Consider the following 17304-nt stretch of genomic DNA (forward strand, 5'->3'; position numbering starts at 1 on the left):
TCTGTGAAGCGTCTGTTCATATTCTTAGCCCATTTGTTGATTGGGTTATTTGTATTCTTCGTGTAGAGTTTTTTGAGTTCTTTATATATTCTGGAAATTAGTGCTCTACCTGAAATATGAGTGGCAAAGATATTCTCCCACTCTGTAGGCTCTCTCTTCGCATTGCTGATAGTTTCCTTTGCTGAGAGAAAGCTATTCAGTTTGAATCTATCCCAGTTGTTGATTCTTGCTTTTATTTCTTGTGCTATGGGAGTCCTGTTAAGGAAGTCTGATCCTAAGCCAACAAGTTGAAGATTTGGACCTACTTTTTCTTCTGTAAGATGTAGGGTCTCTGGTCTGATTTCAATTTCCTTGATCCATTGTGAGTCGATTTTTGTGCAGGGTGAGAGATAGGGGTTTAGTTTCATTCTGTTGCATGTGAATTTCCAGTTTTCCCAGCACCATTTGTTGAAGAGGCTATCTTTTCTCCATTGCATATTTTTGGCCCCTTTGTCTAGTATGAGAAAATTGTGTTTATTTGGGTTTGTGTCCGTTTCCTCTACTCTTTACCATTGATCTACCTGTCTATTTTGGTGCCAATACCATGCTGTTTTTGTTACTATTGCTTTGTAGTATAGTTGAAGATCTGGTATTGCAATACCCCCTGTTTCATTCTTCCTGCTAAGGATTCCTTTAGCTATTCTGGGTTTCTTATTCTTCCAGATGAATTTCATGATTGCTTGCTCTATTTCTGTAAGGTACATCACTGGGATTTTAATTGTAATTGCATTGAATCTGTATAGCACTTTTGGTAGTATGGCCATTTTGACAATATTAATTCCACCTATCCAAGAACATGGAAGATCTTTCCATCTTCTAAGGTCTTCCTCAATTTCTTTCTTTAATGTTTTGTAGTTTTCATTGTAGAGATCTTTTACCTCTTTGGTTAGATTGATTCCCAAGTTTTTTTTTTTTTGAGGCTATTGCAAATGGAGTTGTTTTCCTCTTTTCCCTTTCAGCTGTTTCATCACTCGCATATAAAAATGCTGTAGATTTATGTGTGTTGATTTTATAGCCTGCTATTTTGCTGAATTCATTAATGAGGTCTAGAAGTTTTCTGGAGGAGGTTTTTGGATCCTCTAAATATAGAATCATGTCATCAGCAAATAGTGACAGCTTAAGTTCCTCTTTTCCTATTTGTATCCCTTTAATTTCTTTCGTCTGCCTAATTGCTCTGACTAGAGTTTTGAGGACAATGTTGAATAGAAGTGGTGAAAGAGGACATCCCTGTCTTGTTCCCATTTTTAAAGGAAATGGTTTCAGTTTTTCTCCATTAAGAATGAAGTTGGCCATGGGCTTAGCATAAATAGCCTTTACAATGTTCAGGTATGTTCCTACTATCCCTATTTTTTATAGCATTTTGAGCATGAAGGGGTGTTGTATTTTGTCAAACGCTTTTTCTGCGTCAATTGATATAACCATATGATTCTTATCCTTAAGTCTATTGACATGATGGATTACGTTTATTGATTTACGGATGTTAAACCATCCTTGCATTCCAGGGATGAACCCCACTTGATTGTGGTGCACAATTTTCTTAATATGTTTTTGGATACGGTTTGCCAATATTTTGTTATGGATCTTTGCATCTATATTCATCAAGGATATTGGTCTAAAATTTTCTTTCCATGATGTGTCTTTACCTGGTTTGGGTATGAGGGTGGTATTAGCTTCATAGAATGAGTTCGGTAGGGTACCCTCCTTTTCTATTTCCTGGAATACTTTGAGAAGTATTGGAATGAGTTCTTCTTTGAAGGTCTTGTAGAACTCGACTGAGAATCCATCTGGTCCTGGGCTTTTCTTGGATGGTAGATTTTTAATAGCTTCTTCTATTTCATTGCTTGATATTGATCTGTTTAAATCGTGTATGTCCTCCTGGTTCAGTATTGGAGGAGCATATGTCTCTAGAAATTTGTCAATGTCATCGGTAGTTTCTATTTTGTTGGACTACAGATTTTCAAAGTAGCTTCTCATTATGTTCTGTATCTCAGTGGTGTCTGTCGTGATATTTCCTTTTTCATCACAAATTTTAGTAATTTGAGTTTTCTCTCTCCTTCTCTTTGTTAGTGTGGCTAAGGGTTTGTCTATTTTGTTTACTTTCTCAAAGAACCAACTTTTTGTTTTGTCAATTTTTTGAATTGTTTCTTTTGTTTCAATTTCATTGATTTCAGCTCTGATTTTAATTATTTCCTGTCTTCTACTACTTTTGCTGTTATTCTGTTCTTCTTTTTCTAGGGCTTTGAGCTGTAATGTTAGGTCATTTAGTTGTTGACTTTTCATTCTTTTCTTAAATGTGCTCCATGCAATGAATTTTCCTCTTAGTACCGCTTTCATAGTGTCCCAGAGATTTTGATATGTTGTATTGTCGTTATTGATCTCTAAGAATTTTTTTATCTCCTCCCTGATGTTTTCTGTTATCCATGTTTCATTCAATAGCATATTATTTAGACTCCAGATGTTGGAGTAATTTCTATTTTTTATTTTGTCATTGATTTCTATTCTCAGTCCATTATGATCTGATAGAACACAAGGCAGTATCTCTATTTTTTTGCATTTCCTAAGGGCTGCTTTGTGGCATAACATATGGTTTATTTTCAAGAAGGTTCCATGTGCTGACAATGAACTTCAAGCCTCCAGCAGGCGCCTCAGGATGGGTTTTGCCCCACCTAAAGATCAGAGCTACGGCTTCCAGGATTATCCAAGATGACCACTCTGGCTTCGAAATGTGTTGGCAAATGGGGAGCTGCAGCCCAGGGTGTGGAGGTGGTCAGCTGGAGGTCCTGGAGGCAGGATGCGGTTGGCCAGGCAGGGGTCCTGGAGGTCCAGTGTGTTTGGTGTGGTTGTGGGATCCTGGAGGTGGGGTGCAATCAGTCCGTCTGGGGTCCCGGTGATAGGGCACAGTCAGTTGTTCTGGGGGTCCTGGCAGCAGGGAGCAGTCAGTCGATGTGAGGGCCCCAGAGGCAGGGAGTGATCAGTTGGACTGAGGGATCCTGGAGACGGGGCTCAGTCAGTCCAGCCAGGGGTCCTATGGGACTTGGATGTTGTCTCAAAATGGCGGTAGCCATGTGTAATCAAACCTTCAGGTACTGTAACAGTGAACTTCCAGGCAACAGCAGGCAGCTGGTGCTCCACTGGTGGTCGGTGATCAGTTTGCTGACTGTTGTCGGACGATGGGGAGGTGAACTTCGTGCGTTGGGTGATGGATAGGTGTAAGGCAGGCGATGGACAGGCGAGAGGCAGGCAAATGGCGGATGATAGGCGCCTGACAGTGAGCAATCTACACTCAAAAAAAGGCGTCAATATGCTGGCAGACTGCAGGTCATCACAGCAAACAAATGGGGTAAACACCAGGGGATTGATAAGCAGCAAAAACTGCCTCTCCGAGAAACAGATATCCTCTGCTTGAAACCGGAGTTACAGATCGACAAGGAACCTACCTTCTGTTTTTAACAGTTTTTGTACTTAAGAACACTGACATTTTCTTAAGAGATGAGTTGTTGAGAAGAATAACACTGATTTAAAACTTGCAGTAAAAATGCCAAATGCTATAGTATCTTGGAATCAGTTTATTTTTGTGTTAACTAGAACAGTGAAGTAAGTAAAAAGTTTTATCAGATAATTTGTTGATTATATAGATGGCACTTTTGATTTTATTTCATTCTTTAACTCATATGTAGTGATGTCCTATACTTTTTGATCCAACAAGTTTGAGGTGAAAACTAAAATTTGATATTTCTTTTACAAAGTTAACAACTAAGCCATAACTTCTTAAAAGGTAAAGAAATATGAGAAGCCCCACCACTGCCATGGCAACTGGCGAGCGGGAGGTGGCGCCGCCTCTGTGGCCTGTGGAGGCCCGGTTGCGGTGCAGCTTCCTGACCTGCTGGTCTTCAGGAAGTCCCCAGAGATTGGAACCAAGCTCACCCGGCCCAGGGTGTCCTTGTAGGCATCATTGTGTTGGGTTTTACAGCATTAATGGACAGGTTCAGCCTGACGTGCAAGTCAAAACATGACATGGACAAACTGGCCCACATCTTCAGTCATTACATTAGTGACATAGTGGAGCGTGAGTGATCATTGTAGGAAAGCAAGGAGATGTGCCCAGTTTTGGAGGGGATATCCTAAATATCACAGGGAATATACTCCTGACACTCTGGACAGTGGAGAAAAATCAACTGAGTGACATCATTACCCTGGTAGCAAAATGCAGTCCAGAGATATAGGAGAAATTTGAGATCTACCACACCAGAGAAGGCCAGGATCTGCAGCTAAAGATAGGTAGTAATTCCTAAAAGAGTGATCCAAGTGGAAAAGAAAGAACAATCTAAAAGTTTCAAAAGATAAATGACAAACTGAGAAAAAAATATTTATAACTCATATAGACAAAGGGAAAAGTTCTCTGATATTGAAACAGCACCTGAAAATTAAAACTAACATGAGAGAAAAATGGGTAAAGACATGAACAAATGTTGATTAGACAAACACATGTATTTAAATCTGTATAAAAGATGATAATCTTCATTCACATAGTAAGAAAAATGCCAATTGAAATTATACTTAGATACTATCTTACCTGTAGATAGGCAAAAATTCAGATGCTGGAAAATACCAGTTCTTGGCAAGATATAAGGAATGATTGTTGTCATACTGGTGGAATGAAAAATGGTCAACTTCTATGGAAGGTGATTTGGTAATCTTTATCAAGAGTAAAAGTGCATGGTTTAATCCAGCAATTCCACTTCTGAACATTTATCCTATAGGTATACCTGTAGGTATGTGAAATGTTATATGTACAGCTTGTAATAAAAGATTGAAAACAGCCTACAGGGAACTTATTAAATAAACAATATGTCTACAATGACATTCTCTGCAACTTTAAAAACCACATTCATTACAAAAAATTTTCTTGTGTCCTTCTGTACACTCTTTCTCCCACCATTCCCCTCCCATATCCCCAAGCAACCACTGATCTCCTTTCTGTTGCTAGATATTTTGCTTCTTAAAAAGAATGTTATAGACATGAGCATATAGTTCCGCACATGTGGGATCATGGGTTCAATTCCCAACACTGAATTTAAAAAACAAACCAAAAAAAGAATGTTATATAACAGGTAGAATCATACCATATGTACTTTTTGGCTATTTTCGTTTGGCATAATTAAGAGTTTCATCAATTTTATAGTGTGTATCAATAGTTAATTCCTTTTTTGCTGGGTATTGTATTTTTTTCTATTGTTTGGCTACATTATACTACAGTTTATCTGCTAATTTATGGATGAACACTCACGCTGTTGTCAGTTTTTGACTGCTACAAATAAAGCTATTATGAAAAAAAAAAGAAAAATTTGGGAAGATTTTGTTGGGCATAGTAATAATTTCACAAATAGGATAAATTGTATTCAAAATGAGAGTGGTATAATTGGAAGTACAGAGCTAAAGGATCTTTCAGTTAAGTAGTATAACTGGAACTTTTACTATTAAACATGACTTTTCTACATATATGAGTAATTTTATTCACTGTATTTAATAGCTTATTAATGTTCCTGCACTTCTGAGAATGAATTTTAAGTTAAATAATTGTTCAACAGCTCTATTTTAAAAATGAAACAAGATATTGAAATAAATTTGATACTTTTATAAGAAAGAAAAAAATTAAGAGAAGACAGCAATCTTATGTGTGTGTGGAGCTGGGGATTAAATCCAGGGCCTTGTGCGTACTAATCGTGCATTCTACCACTGAGCTACATGGCTAATCTCAATTATTTATCTGTTTTCTTTGTTTCATATAGCTATTGGATGAACTACCAATGATTTACAGCTGTTGCATATTTGTATACTGCATGTAAGTACTTATATTTAAATTTAAGTTGTTTGGTATACTTTTGAATTCATATTTTTTAAGGAATTAATATAACTAACCCAGTTATATTGCCAGGAGATTATAATAATGTAGAAGATTATAAGTTTTATGATATCAAGAGTATAATTTCTTGGAAGTATTAATATTGTTATTTATTAACTTTTGTGATTTCAAACCCTGTAGCCAATTTAGATAAAATCTTAATTGTACTTAAGTTGTATAATTTTCATTTCCTTATATAAAGGATGTGTACAAACTTAGATATATTTATTGCGCTGTGATATATACTATCATATTAACAATTTCTTAACAGAAGCTTACCAGAAAAATGAAGTACACTTCTAGTTGTATAATGATTGTGTCGTTTTAATTTCTTTGTTTTGAAGTTACTTACTAAATAGTATTTGTTCTCCTTTAATTTTTCTTATTCTAAATCACAGTAAAGCTGTCAAAAATGTGCTTATTTTGATTGTCTGTTCACAAACATGAATGAGAATATTGAATCCAATGTTCCCTTCCTGGTTCATATTTTTTATTTCAATCTCAAGTTAATTTATATTTCCTGAGTGATAATCTTGAAAAATAAAATGATTAGGGTAAGAACATTAATAAGCATTAATATCTCCTTTGTACTGTACCTAGGCAGCATGCTACACCATATCTAATTCTATACAGTTGTGCAAGATAAATGGGTATTGTCCTTATTTTATAAATAAGAAAGTGAAGCACAGGGAGATTTAGTAACTTAACTAAGGACTTAAGCAGAACTTGATTAAAAAGCATACCAGTAAACCATCATCTAGGTAAATAATATCTAAGGGACATGAAAATATACCTGATAAAGAAAATTACAGTGGTCAGAATCCTTCTCAAGAAGAAATTGGAAAAACACTTTTTATTAGGCTGCCTGGGAATGTGGTATTAATAAAGATGTGGAACCCTTTCTGTAGTGTGTGATCAAATAGCAGATGGACATTACCCATGCTTTCTAAGGACAGTAGGTTAGGTTAGCTGCAGATCTTTTGTTTTGCTGAAATACAGTATGCAAGTTTGGGCTCCAGCTGAATTGCCAGAACAAAGAAGGGTCTCCCTGACCCCATGACGTTGCAGTATACAGCCTGTCTGAATGTTAAACAGATATATAAAGAACATATATTTGGAGGGGAAAAAATGACTAACCTGTGGAGGGACGCACATGATACAGCTGAGTCAGGCCTAGTAATAACAAGGCTAGAATTGAGGAAAACCTCTGTTTGAACCAGTTTGTATCCTTGTCTTCTGTACCATAATGTTACAGGGCACTGGCCAGCCACAAAACTGAGGCAGCCACAGAGGCCCCATCTTCACCCGTCTTCTTTTTTTTTTTTTTTAAGTTGTCAATAGACCTTTATTTTTATTTATTTATATGTGGTGCTGAGAATCGAACCCAGTGTCTCATGCATGCTAGGCAAGCACTCTATATCACTGAGCCACAACCCAGCCTCCAGCCTTATTCTTGTGATCATTCCAGAAACATTCATACATGTTGCTCAGAGTAGCAGGCACGAGTTTATTGAAAGAACAGGAAAGGGGAAACTCTCCAGGGGGAGAGTTTATTCTCTCAGAAAGGAGGATGGCATACCTCTCCTTGCCCACAGTTTTATTGGAGGTCCCAAGGAAGTTTCCTGAGAGTTCCACCCAGGTCCACCTCTTGACTTCTGACTGACAGCAGGATGACATCAAACTTTCAAGTCCCCATTATGCATGACAATTCTATATATAACTTTAACCCATGCTGACTGATACTAATTGGAACTTGTTCTTACAGATTTTATGGTTAGGGGAAATTATCCTTATCTCCTTGTGTTCTGAGATCTGGTCTGTGTAATGGTCCCCAAATTCTCCCCCTTAAAGGTAATTTGTGTTCTCATCAGCATTTTGGGCCTGCATTTCTCCTGCAGGTAACAGGTTGTTTGCTGAGGAATGTAATATAGCCTGTCCAGTTAAGCCAGGTAGTGCTTTAAAGCAATTTAAGTAAATTGCTTTAAAGTGAGAGCGAGAGAGAGAGAGAGCGTGTATGTGGGGATCAACATCGTAGGCCCAGTTTATAGACTTATTCCCTTAACCTCATATTCCCATTACTCATGTCTGTCTGCTCCTCCTAAAAGTTAGTAGTGCATACTAAAGTAACTCAAAGGGATTTTGGTCTCTTTTATTTTTACTGAGCTGTAACAAACCATACTACCCTTAGTTCTTAACCTTTAATTACTAAAACTGATTTTTATCCAGAAATAATAAAAGGAAGAATGCCCAATTACTGCTTAGATTTGTATGACCTCAAACCTTATTGCCCTATTTCGAAGGTAGGTGAAAAGAAGATCAAGAACAGTGCAAAAAAAAAAAAAAAAAGATAAGGATTGTCAAACTTTCTCTGTAAAGGATCAAATAGTAAATATTTTAGGCTTTGTGGGCCTCAGGCCTCTGTTGCAACTTTTCAACCTTGCTATTGTAGTCCCAGAACTGTTAAGGTGGTACACACTTATAATCCCAGTCTCTCAGGAGACTGAGACAGGAGGATCAGAAGTTTGAGGCCAGCCTGGACAAATTAGTGAGATCTTATGTCAGAATTAAAAATCCATGACGAAGCTCAGGAGTAGAGTAACTCTGGATTCAATCCCAAGTGCCACCAAAAAAAAAAAAAAGACTCAAGCTGAGAAATTGGCTCTTAAACCATAGTTTGCTACCCCCATCTAAAAAAAAAATAAAAGAGTACTTGCTGATGAGTTCCTTTTAATAACATATTTTTAAAACTATTCTGATATTTTTGTATCTTTAGAAGAAAATGTTTTTGAGCTAGTAATGATGACCATATTGAAAAAAAACTAGATAATTATCATATAAAATGGATTCAGAAAACACATGTGTATTAGATTAGGGAACACAAGAGTATTACTTAGAAATAAAGGTAGGATGGGATTGGGGATGTAGTTCAGTGGTAGAGCACTTGCCTAACATGCATGAGGCTGTGGGTTTGATCCATGGCCATACACACACACACACACACACACACACACACACACACACACACACATACACATATATATACAGGCACAATAAGGATATTGAACTTATAGTTCAGTTTCTAGCTCTGGTAATTACAAACTGCATGACCCTGGGTAAGTCAATCTTTCCATTTCTTCATTTGTTTCTCATTGGAAGTTGTAGTACTTATAAATTTCTTATGAAGATTAAATTATTTATTTGTTTATAATATAAACTTGTATATTGTTGATGTATCAGGCACTGTGGTGGGCACTGGAAATTGGAAAAGCAAGAAGTGAGCTTTTACCTCAGAAAATCTGAGGTCTAGTAGAGGAAACAGAACCAAAAACAAGCAGCCTTCCATATAATGTGATTAATATTCTACCTTAGACATATGCAAAGTTCAGTAGGGTAGGAAAGGTAGAACTTGCCTCTATACGAAAATGAAGCAAGGTGTCCTGACTGTCATTGTGAATACAACAAGTTTCAAAGTTCTACCACCTTAGTATGTAAAAAGGAATTTCTGTACATTTCTTCCTTCCTTTCTTTCATACTAGGGATTGAACCCAGGGCCTTATGCATAGTAGGCAAGTGTTCTACCACTGAGTCACATCCCCAACCCTTGCCATAGTACACTTTAAGTGACTCCTAGAAGGAAATGGAAAGACTGAAATAACTTTAATCCATTTTATTGAGATATGATTAACATGCAATAAAATGCACCCAGTTTAATTGTATAATTTGAGGGGGCGATCCAAGATGGCGGCCTAGAGGGAGACTGCACCCCCTGTCGCTCCAGAACCCAGGAGTTAGGAAGGGGAGGCATAGAGAGACTCGGACTGAAATAGAGCCACGGGTGAGTCTGCCCACTGGGTAAAGCTCGGCCCGGGGGGCAGGCCCAGACAGAGGTGGCTTATCGGAGCCGGGCAGGGCAGCTAGAGTCATCCACAGACAGCCCTGCGCACTCCGGCGGTGGGCCCCGCCCACACAGCCAGCTTCTCCAGGTTCTCGGAACGGAACTGGCCCGCTGGTGAGAGCCTTTCTGACCAGAACAAGCTCCGAGTCCCGGAGCCAGTGCAGCTCAGTGTACTCTGGCACGCAAGCAGATTCAGGGTCCAGACAGGGCAGCCAGAGACTTCCCCAAGTAGTCTGGACCCCTGCGGTGGGAGGTGCCGTTCAAGGCTAGCCTCACGGAGTTCACCGCCCAGTGAGAGACTTTCTACATAGAACCAGCCACAAGCCCCCGAACCAACGGAGAGCCTCGATCCGCAAACAGCCTCTGGGATCAGGGCAGGGCAGCCAGACACCTCTTCAGGCGGCTCTGCCCACTCCGGCTGCAGGCTCTCTTCTCGGGGCGATCCAAGATGGCGGCCTAGAGGGAGACTGCACCCCCTGTCGCTCCAGAACCCAGGAGTTAAGAAGGGGAGGCATAGAGAGACTCGGACTGAAATAGAGCCACGGGTGAGTCTGCCCACTGGGTAAAGCTCGGCCTGGGGGGCAGGCCCAGATAGAGGTGGCTTATCGGTGCCGGGCAGGGCAGCTAGAGTCATCCACAGGCAGCCCTGCGCACTCCGGCGGTGGGCCCCGCCCACACAGCCAGCTTCTCCAGGTTCTCAGAACGGAACTGGCCCGCTAGTGAGAGCCTTTCTGACCAGAACAAGCTCCGAGTCCAAGAGCCAGTGCAGCTCAGCGTACTCTGGCACGCAAGCAGATTCAGGGTCCAGACAGGGCAGCCAGAGACTTCCCCAAGTAGTCTGGACCCCTGCGGTGGGAGGTGCCGTTCAAGGCTAGCCTCTCGGAGCTGACCGCCCAGTGAGAGACTTTCTACATAGAACCAGCCACAAGCCCCCGAACCAACGGAGAGCCTCGATCCGCAAACAGCCTCTGGGATCAGGGCAGGGCAGCCAGACACCTCTTCAGGCGGCTCTGCCCACTCCGGCTGCAGGCTCTCTTCTCAGGACGATCCAAGATGGCGGCCTAGAGGGAGACTGCACCCCCTGTCGCTCCAGAATCCAGGAGTTAAGAAGGGGAGGCATTGAGAGACTCGGACTGAAATAGAGCCACGGGTGAGTCTGCCCACTGGGTAAAGCTCGGCCGGGGGACAGGCCCAGATAGAGGTGGCTTATTGGAGCCGGGCAGGGCAGCTAGAGTCTTCCCAAGGTAGCCTTCCACACTCCGGCAGTGAGCTCCTCCCACACGGCCAGCTGCACGGTGCAGGCCCACAGTGAGAGCATTTCAGCACAGAGCCAGTTCCAAATCGTGGAACCAGTAGGGGGCTAGGGGCAGTTTTCTTCGGATACGCTGCTTTATCAGATTCCTCCAAGACATCAGGCTACTGAAGGCTGGGAGGTGATACACTGGAAATCTACCAGGACACTATAAGCCAATAGCGGAAAACTGCAATATCTCAGGGTCCCACTGACAACTGACCAATATGAGAAAACAAGGGAAGAAAATGTCCCAAACAAACCTAGATACTACATCAATAAAACCCAATGACAGCACTGCAGAAGAAATGTCAGAAAGGGAGTTCAGAATGTACGTAATTAAAACGATCAGGGAAGCAAATGAGGAGATGAAAGAGCAAATGCAGGCATTGAAGGAGGAGATGAAAGAGCAAATGCAGGCATTAAATGATCGCACCAATCAACAGTTAAAAGACCAAATACGGGAAGCAAGAGATCATTTCAATAAAGAGTTAGAGATACTGAAAAAAAACCAAACTGAAATACTTGAAATGAAGGAAACAATAAACCAAGTTAAAAACTCCATAGAAAGCATAACCAATAGAATGGAGCACCTGGAAGACAGAACCTCAGACATTGAAGACAAATTATTTAATCTCGAAAGCAAAGTTGGCCAAACAGAAAAGATGGTAAGAAATCATGAACAGAATCTACAAGAATTATGGGATATCATGAAAAGGCCAAATTTAAGAATTATTGGGATTGAGGAAGGCTTAGAGAAACAAACCAAAGGAATGAACTATCTATTCAATGAAATAATATCAGAAAATTTCCCAAATCTGAAGAATGAAATGGAAAACCAAATACAAGAGGCTTATAGAACTCCAAAATACAAAATTACAACAGACCCACACCAAGACACATTATTATGAAAATACCTAACATACAAAATAAAGACAGAATTTTAAAGGCCGCGAGAGAAAAGAATCAAATTACATTCAGAGGGAAACCAATAAGAATATCAGCAGATTTTTCAATCCAGACCCTAAAAGCCAGAAGGGCCTGGAACAACATTTACCAAGCCCTGAAAGAAAACGGATGCCAACCAAGAATCTTATACCCTGCAAAACTTACCTTCAAATTTGACGATGAAATAAGATCCTTCCATGATAAACAAAAGCTAAAGGAATTTACAAAAAGAAAGCCAGCATTACAGAACATTCTCAGCAAAATATTCCATGAGGAAGAGATGAAAAACAACGATGCAAATCAGCAACAGGAGGCGCTAGCCTAAAGGAATAGCCAAATAAAGGAGAAACCAAATCATGTCAAAAACAAATATGAGTCAATTGACTGGGAATACAAATCATATCACAATAATAACCCTGAATGTTAATGGCCTGAATTCATCAATCAAAAGACACAGACTGGCAGATTGGATTAAAAAGAAAAATCCAACAATATGCTGCCTGCAAGAGACTCACCTCATAGAAAGAGACACCCATAGACTAAAGGTGAAAGGATGGGGAAAAACATACCATGCACACGGACACAGCAAAAAAGCTGGAGTATCCATCCTCATCTCAGATAATGTGGACTTCAAACCAAAACTAGTCAGAAGGGATAAAGAAGGACATTACATGCTGCTTAAGGGAAGCATAAATCAGCAAGACATAACAATCATAAATATCTATGCCCCGAACATTGGCTCATCCACGTACGTCAAACAAATCCTTCTCAATTACAGAATTCAAATAGACCACAACACAATCATACTAGGCGATTTTAACACACCTCTCTCACCACTGGATAGATCGTCCAAACAAAAATTGAATAAAGAAACTATAGATCTCAACAACACAATCAGCAATTTAGACTTAACAGACATATATAGAATATACCATCCAACAAAGAACGAATACACCTTCTTCTCAACAGCACATGGATCCTTCTCTAAAATAGACCATATTTTATGCCACAAAGCTACTGTAAGCAAATACAAGAAGATAGAGATACTACCTTGTACTCTATCAGATCATAATGGATTGAAATTAGAAATAAATGACAGAATAAAAAACAGAAACTTCTCCAATACTTGGAGACTAAATAATACACTATTATACGATGAATGGATAACAGAAGACATCAGGAGGAAATAAAAAAATTCTTAGAAGTAAACGAGAACAAAGACACATCATATCAAAATCTCTGGGACACTATGAAAGCAGTACTTAGAGGAAGATTTATTTCATGGGGTGCATTCAAAAAAAGAAGTAGAAATCAACAAATAAACGACTTAACACTACAGCTCAAAGCGCTAGAAAAAGAAGAGCAGACCAATACCAAAAGTAGTAGAAGACAGGAAATAGTTAAAATCAGAGCCGAAATCAACGAAATCGAAACAAAAGAAACAATTGGAAAAATTAACAATATAAATAGTTGGTTCTTTGAAAAAATAAATAAAATTGATAAACCCTTAGCCACACTAACAAAGAGAAAGAGGGAGAAAACTCAAATTACTAAAATTCGGAATGAACAAGGAAACATCACAACAGACACGAGTGAAATAAAAAACATAATTAGAAACTATTTCGAAAATCTATACTCCAACAAAACAGAAAACCTCGAAGACATCAACAAATTTCTAGAGACATATGAATTACCTAAACTGAATGAGGAGGACATACACAACCTAAATAAACCAATTTCAAGCAATGAAATAGAAGAGGTCATCAAAAGCCTACCAACAAAAGTCCAGGACCAGATGGGTTCTCAGCCGAGTTCTACAAAACCTTTAAAGAAGAGCTCATTCCAATACTCCTCAAACTATTCCATGAAATAGAAGAGGAGGGAACCCTCCCAAACTCGTTCTATGAAGCCAATATCACCCTGATACCTAAACCAGACAGAGACACATCGAGGAAGGAAAATTTCAGACCAATATCCTTAATGAACATCGATGCAAAAATTCTCAACAAAATTTTAGCAAATCGCATACAAATATATATTAAAAAGATAGTGCACCACGATCAAGTGGGTTTTATCCCAGGGATGCAAGGTTGGTTCAACATTCGGAAATCAATAAATGTCATTCACCATATCAACAGACTTAAAGTTAAGAATCACATGATTATTTCAATAGATGCAGAAAAAGCATTCGATAAAATACAGCATCCCTTCATGCTCAAAACACTAGAAAAAATTGGGGTAGTGGGAACATTCCTAAACATTATAAAGGCAATCTACGCTAAGCCCATGGCTAATATCATTCTAAATGGTGAAAAACTGAAAGCGTTCCCCCTAAAAACTGGAACAAGGCAGGGATGCCCTCTTTCACCACTTCTATTCAACATCGTCCTTGAGACTCTAGCCAGAGCAATCAGACAAACCAAAGAAATTAAAGGGATACGAATAGGAAAAGAAGAACTCAAACTATCCCTGTTCGCTGATGACATGATTATATATTTAGAGGAACCTGGAAATTCCACCAGAAAACTTTTAGAACTCATAAGTGAATTCAGTAAAGTAGCAGGTTACAAGATCAATGCTCATAAATCCAATGCATTTTTATACATAAGTGATGAATCTTCAGAAAGAGAAATTAGGAAAACTACCCCATTCACAATAGCATCGAAAAAAATAAAATACTTGGGAATCAATCTCACAAAAGAGGTGAAAGACCTCTACAATGAGAACTACAGAACACTAAAGAAAGAAATTCAAGAAAACCTTAGAAGATGGAAATATCTCCCATGTTCCTGGATAGGCAGAATTAATATCGTCAAAATGGCTATACTACCTAAAGTGCTATACAGATTCAATGCAATTCCAATTAAAATCCCAATGATGTACCTTGCAGAAATAGAGCAAGCAATTATGAAATTCATCTGGAAGAATAAAAAACCTAGAATAGCTAAAGCAATCCTCAGTAGCAAGAGCGAAGCAGGGGGTATTGCAATACCAGATCTTCAACTCTACTACAAAGCAATAGTAACAAAAACGGCATGGTATTGGTACCAAAATAGACAGGTAGATCAATGGTACAGAATAGAGGACATGGACACAAACCCAAATAAATACAATTTTCTCATACTAGACAAAGGTTCCAAAAATATGCAATGGAGAAAAGATAGCCTCTTCAACAAATGGTGCTGGGAAAACTGGAAAACCATATGCAATAGAATGAAATTAAACCCCTATCTCTCACCCTACACAAAACTCAACTCAAAATGGATCAAGGACCTTGGAATCAGACCAGAGACCCTGCATCTTATAGAAGAAAAAGTAGGTACAAATCTTCAACTTGTTGGCTTAGGATCAGACTTCCTTAACAGGACTCCCATAGCACAAGAAATAAAAGCAAGAATCAACAACTGGGATAGATTCAAACTAAAAAGCTTTCTCTCAGCAAAGGAAACTATCAGAAATGTGAAGAGAGAGCCTACAGAGTGGGAGAATATTTTTGCCAACCATACCTCAGATAGAGCGCTAATTTCCAGAATCTATAAAGAACTCAAAAAACTCTACACGAAGAATACAAATAATCCAATCAACAAATGGGCTAAGGAAATGAACAGACACTTCACAGAAGAAGATGTACAAGTAATCAACAGATATATGAAAAAATGTTCAACATCCCTAGTAATAAGGGAAATGCAAATCAAAACTACCCTAAGATTTCATCTCACCCCAATTAGAATGGCGATTATCAAGAACACAAGCAACAATAGGTGTTGGCGAGGATGTGGTGAAAAAGGAACACTCATACATTGCTGGTGGGGTTGCAAATTAGTGCAGCCACTCTGGAAAGCAGTGTGGAGATTCCTCAGAAAGCTTGGAATGGAAACACCATTTGACCCAGCTATCCCACTCCTTGGCCTATACCCAAAGGACTTAAAATCAGCATACTACAGAGATACAGCCACATCAATGTTCATTGCTGCTCAATTCACCATAGCCAGATTGTGGAACCAACCTAGATGCCCTTCAGTTGATGAATGGATAAAGAAACTGTGGCATATTTATACAATGGAATATTACTCCGCAATGAAGAATGATAAAATTATGGCATTTGTAGGCAAATGGTCGAAATTGGAGAATATCATGCTAAGTGAGATAAGCCAATCTCAAAAAACTAAAGGACGAATGATCTCGCTGATAAGCGGATGAGGACATATAATGGGGGTGGGAGGGGTTAGCATTAGGTTTAGGGTTAGGTTTAGAGTTAGGCTAAGGAGAGCGGTAAGAATGAAGGAAAGAAGGACTGTATAAAGGGAAAAGGGTGGGAGGGGTGGGGGGGAAGGGGAAAAAAAAGAAACATCATTACCCTATGTAAACGTAAAAAAATAAATTAAAAAAAAATTGTATAATTTGAGTTATGACAAATGCATACTCACACCATTACCTTTATATTAAGAAACAGTATTTTGATCACTTGAGAACATTCCTTTCTACTCTATTACAGTTCATCCTGATCCATTCCCCTGCTTTTCTATAGATTAGTCCTGTCCACTCTTAAACTTCATGTAAAAAGAATTATGCAATATGTACCTTTTTATGCCTACCTTCTTTTGTTCAATATGATGTTTTTGAGGTTCATCTATGTTATTATGAGTATCAGTAGTTCATTCTTCTTTTTTAATGCTACTAGTATTCCATTATATAGATGTACCATTCACCAATGATGGACATTAAGGTTGTTACCAGTTTGGGGCTCTTATGAATAAAATGATTATGTACATCTGTTTACAGGTCCTCAGTTGGATATATGTTCTCATTTCTGTTGGGTAAAAACCTAGAAGTGGAATTGCTGGGTTATATGATAAATATATGCTTTAAAAGAAGCTGCCAAACTGTTGTCCAAAAAGTTATATTTAATTACAGTTATACTAACAAATATATGAATAGTTTCATTGCTCAATATTCTTGCTAATAGTTGGTGTTACCAGTCTTTTTATTTTTAGTTTTTCTAGGGAGTATGGAGTACTGTCTCTGGTGTTTTAATATGCATTTCTTTAAGAACTATTGATGTTGTCCATCTTTTCACATGCTAATTGACCATGTGTATATCTTAAGAAATATCTGTTCAAGCAGCAAGGTATATAGCTTAGTGATAGAGTGCTTACCTAGCATGCACAAGGCCCTGGCTTTGATCTCCAGCACCACGAAAGGAAGAAAGGGAAAAAAGAAAAAAGAAAT

The 17304-nt window shown here is 38.8% G+C and overlaps 1 protein-coding gene across 2 annotated transcripts in view; it reads left to right on the forward strand.

Moving 5' to 3' along the window:
• Acer3 (alkaline ceramidase 3) overlaps positions 1–17304 on the forward strand; it is a 164925-nt gene that overhangs the window by 92443 nt on the left and 55178 nt on the right. For both annotated transcript variants that reach the window (XM_047515803.1, XM_047515804.1), the window contains one exon: positions 5829–5881. In XM_047515803.1, the coding sequence (XP_047371759.1) occupies positions 5829–5881 (53 nt within the window). The remainder of the gene's footprint in view (positions 1–5828; positions 5882–17304) is intronic.

Source organism: Sciurus carolinensis, chromosome 11 (assembly GCF_902686445.1).
Source record: "Sciurus carolinensis chromosome 11, mSciCar1.2, whole genome shotgun sequence".
NCBI classification, from domain to species: domain Eukaryota; kingdom Metazoa; phylum Chordata; class Mammalia; order Rodentia; family Sciuridae; genus Sciurus; species Sciurus carolinensis.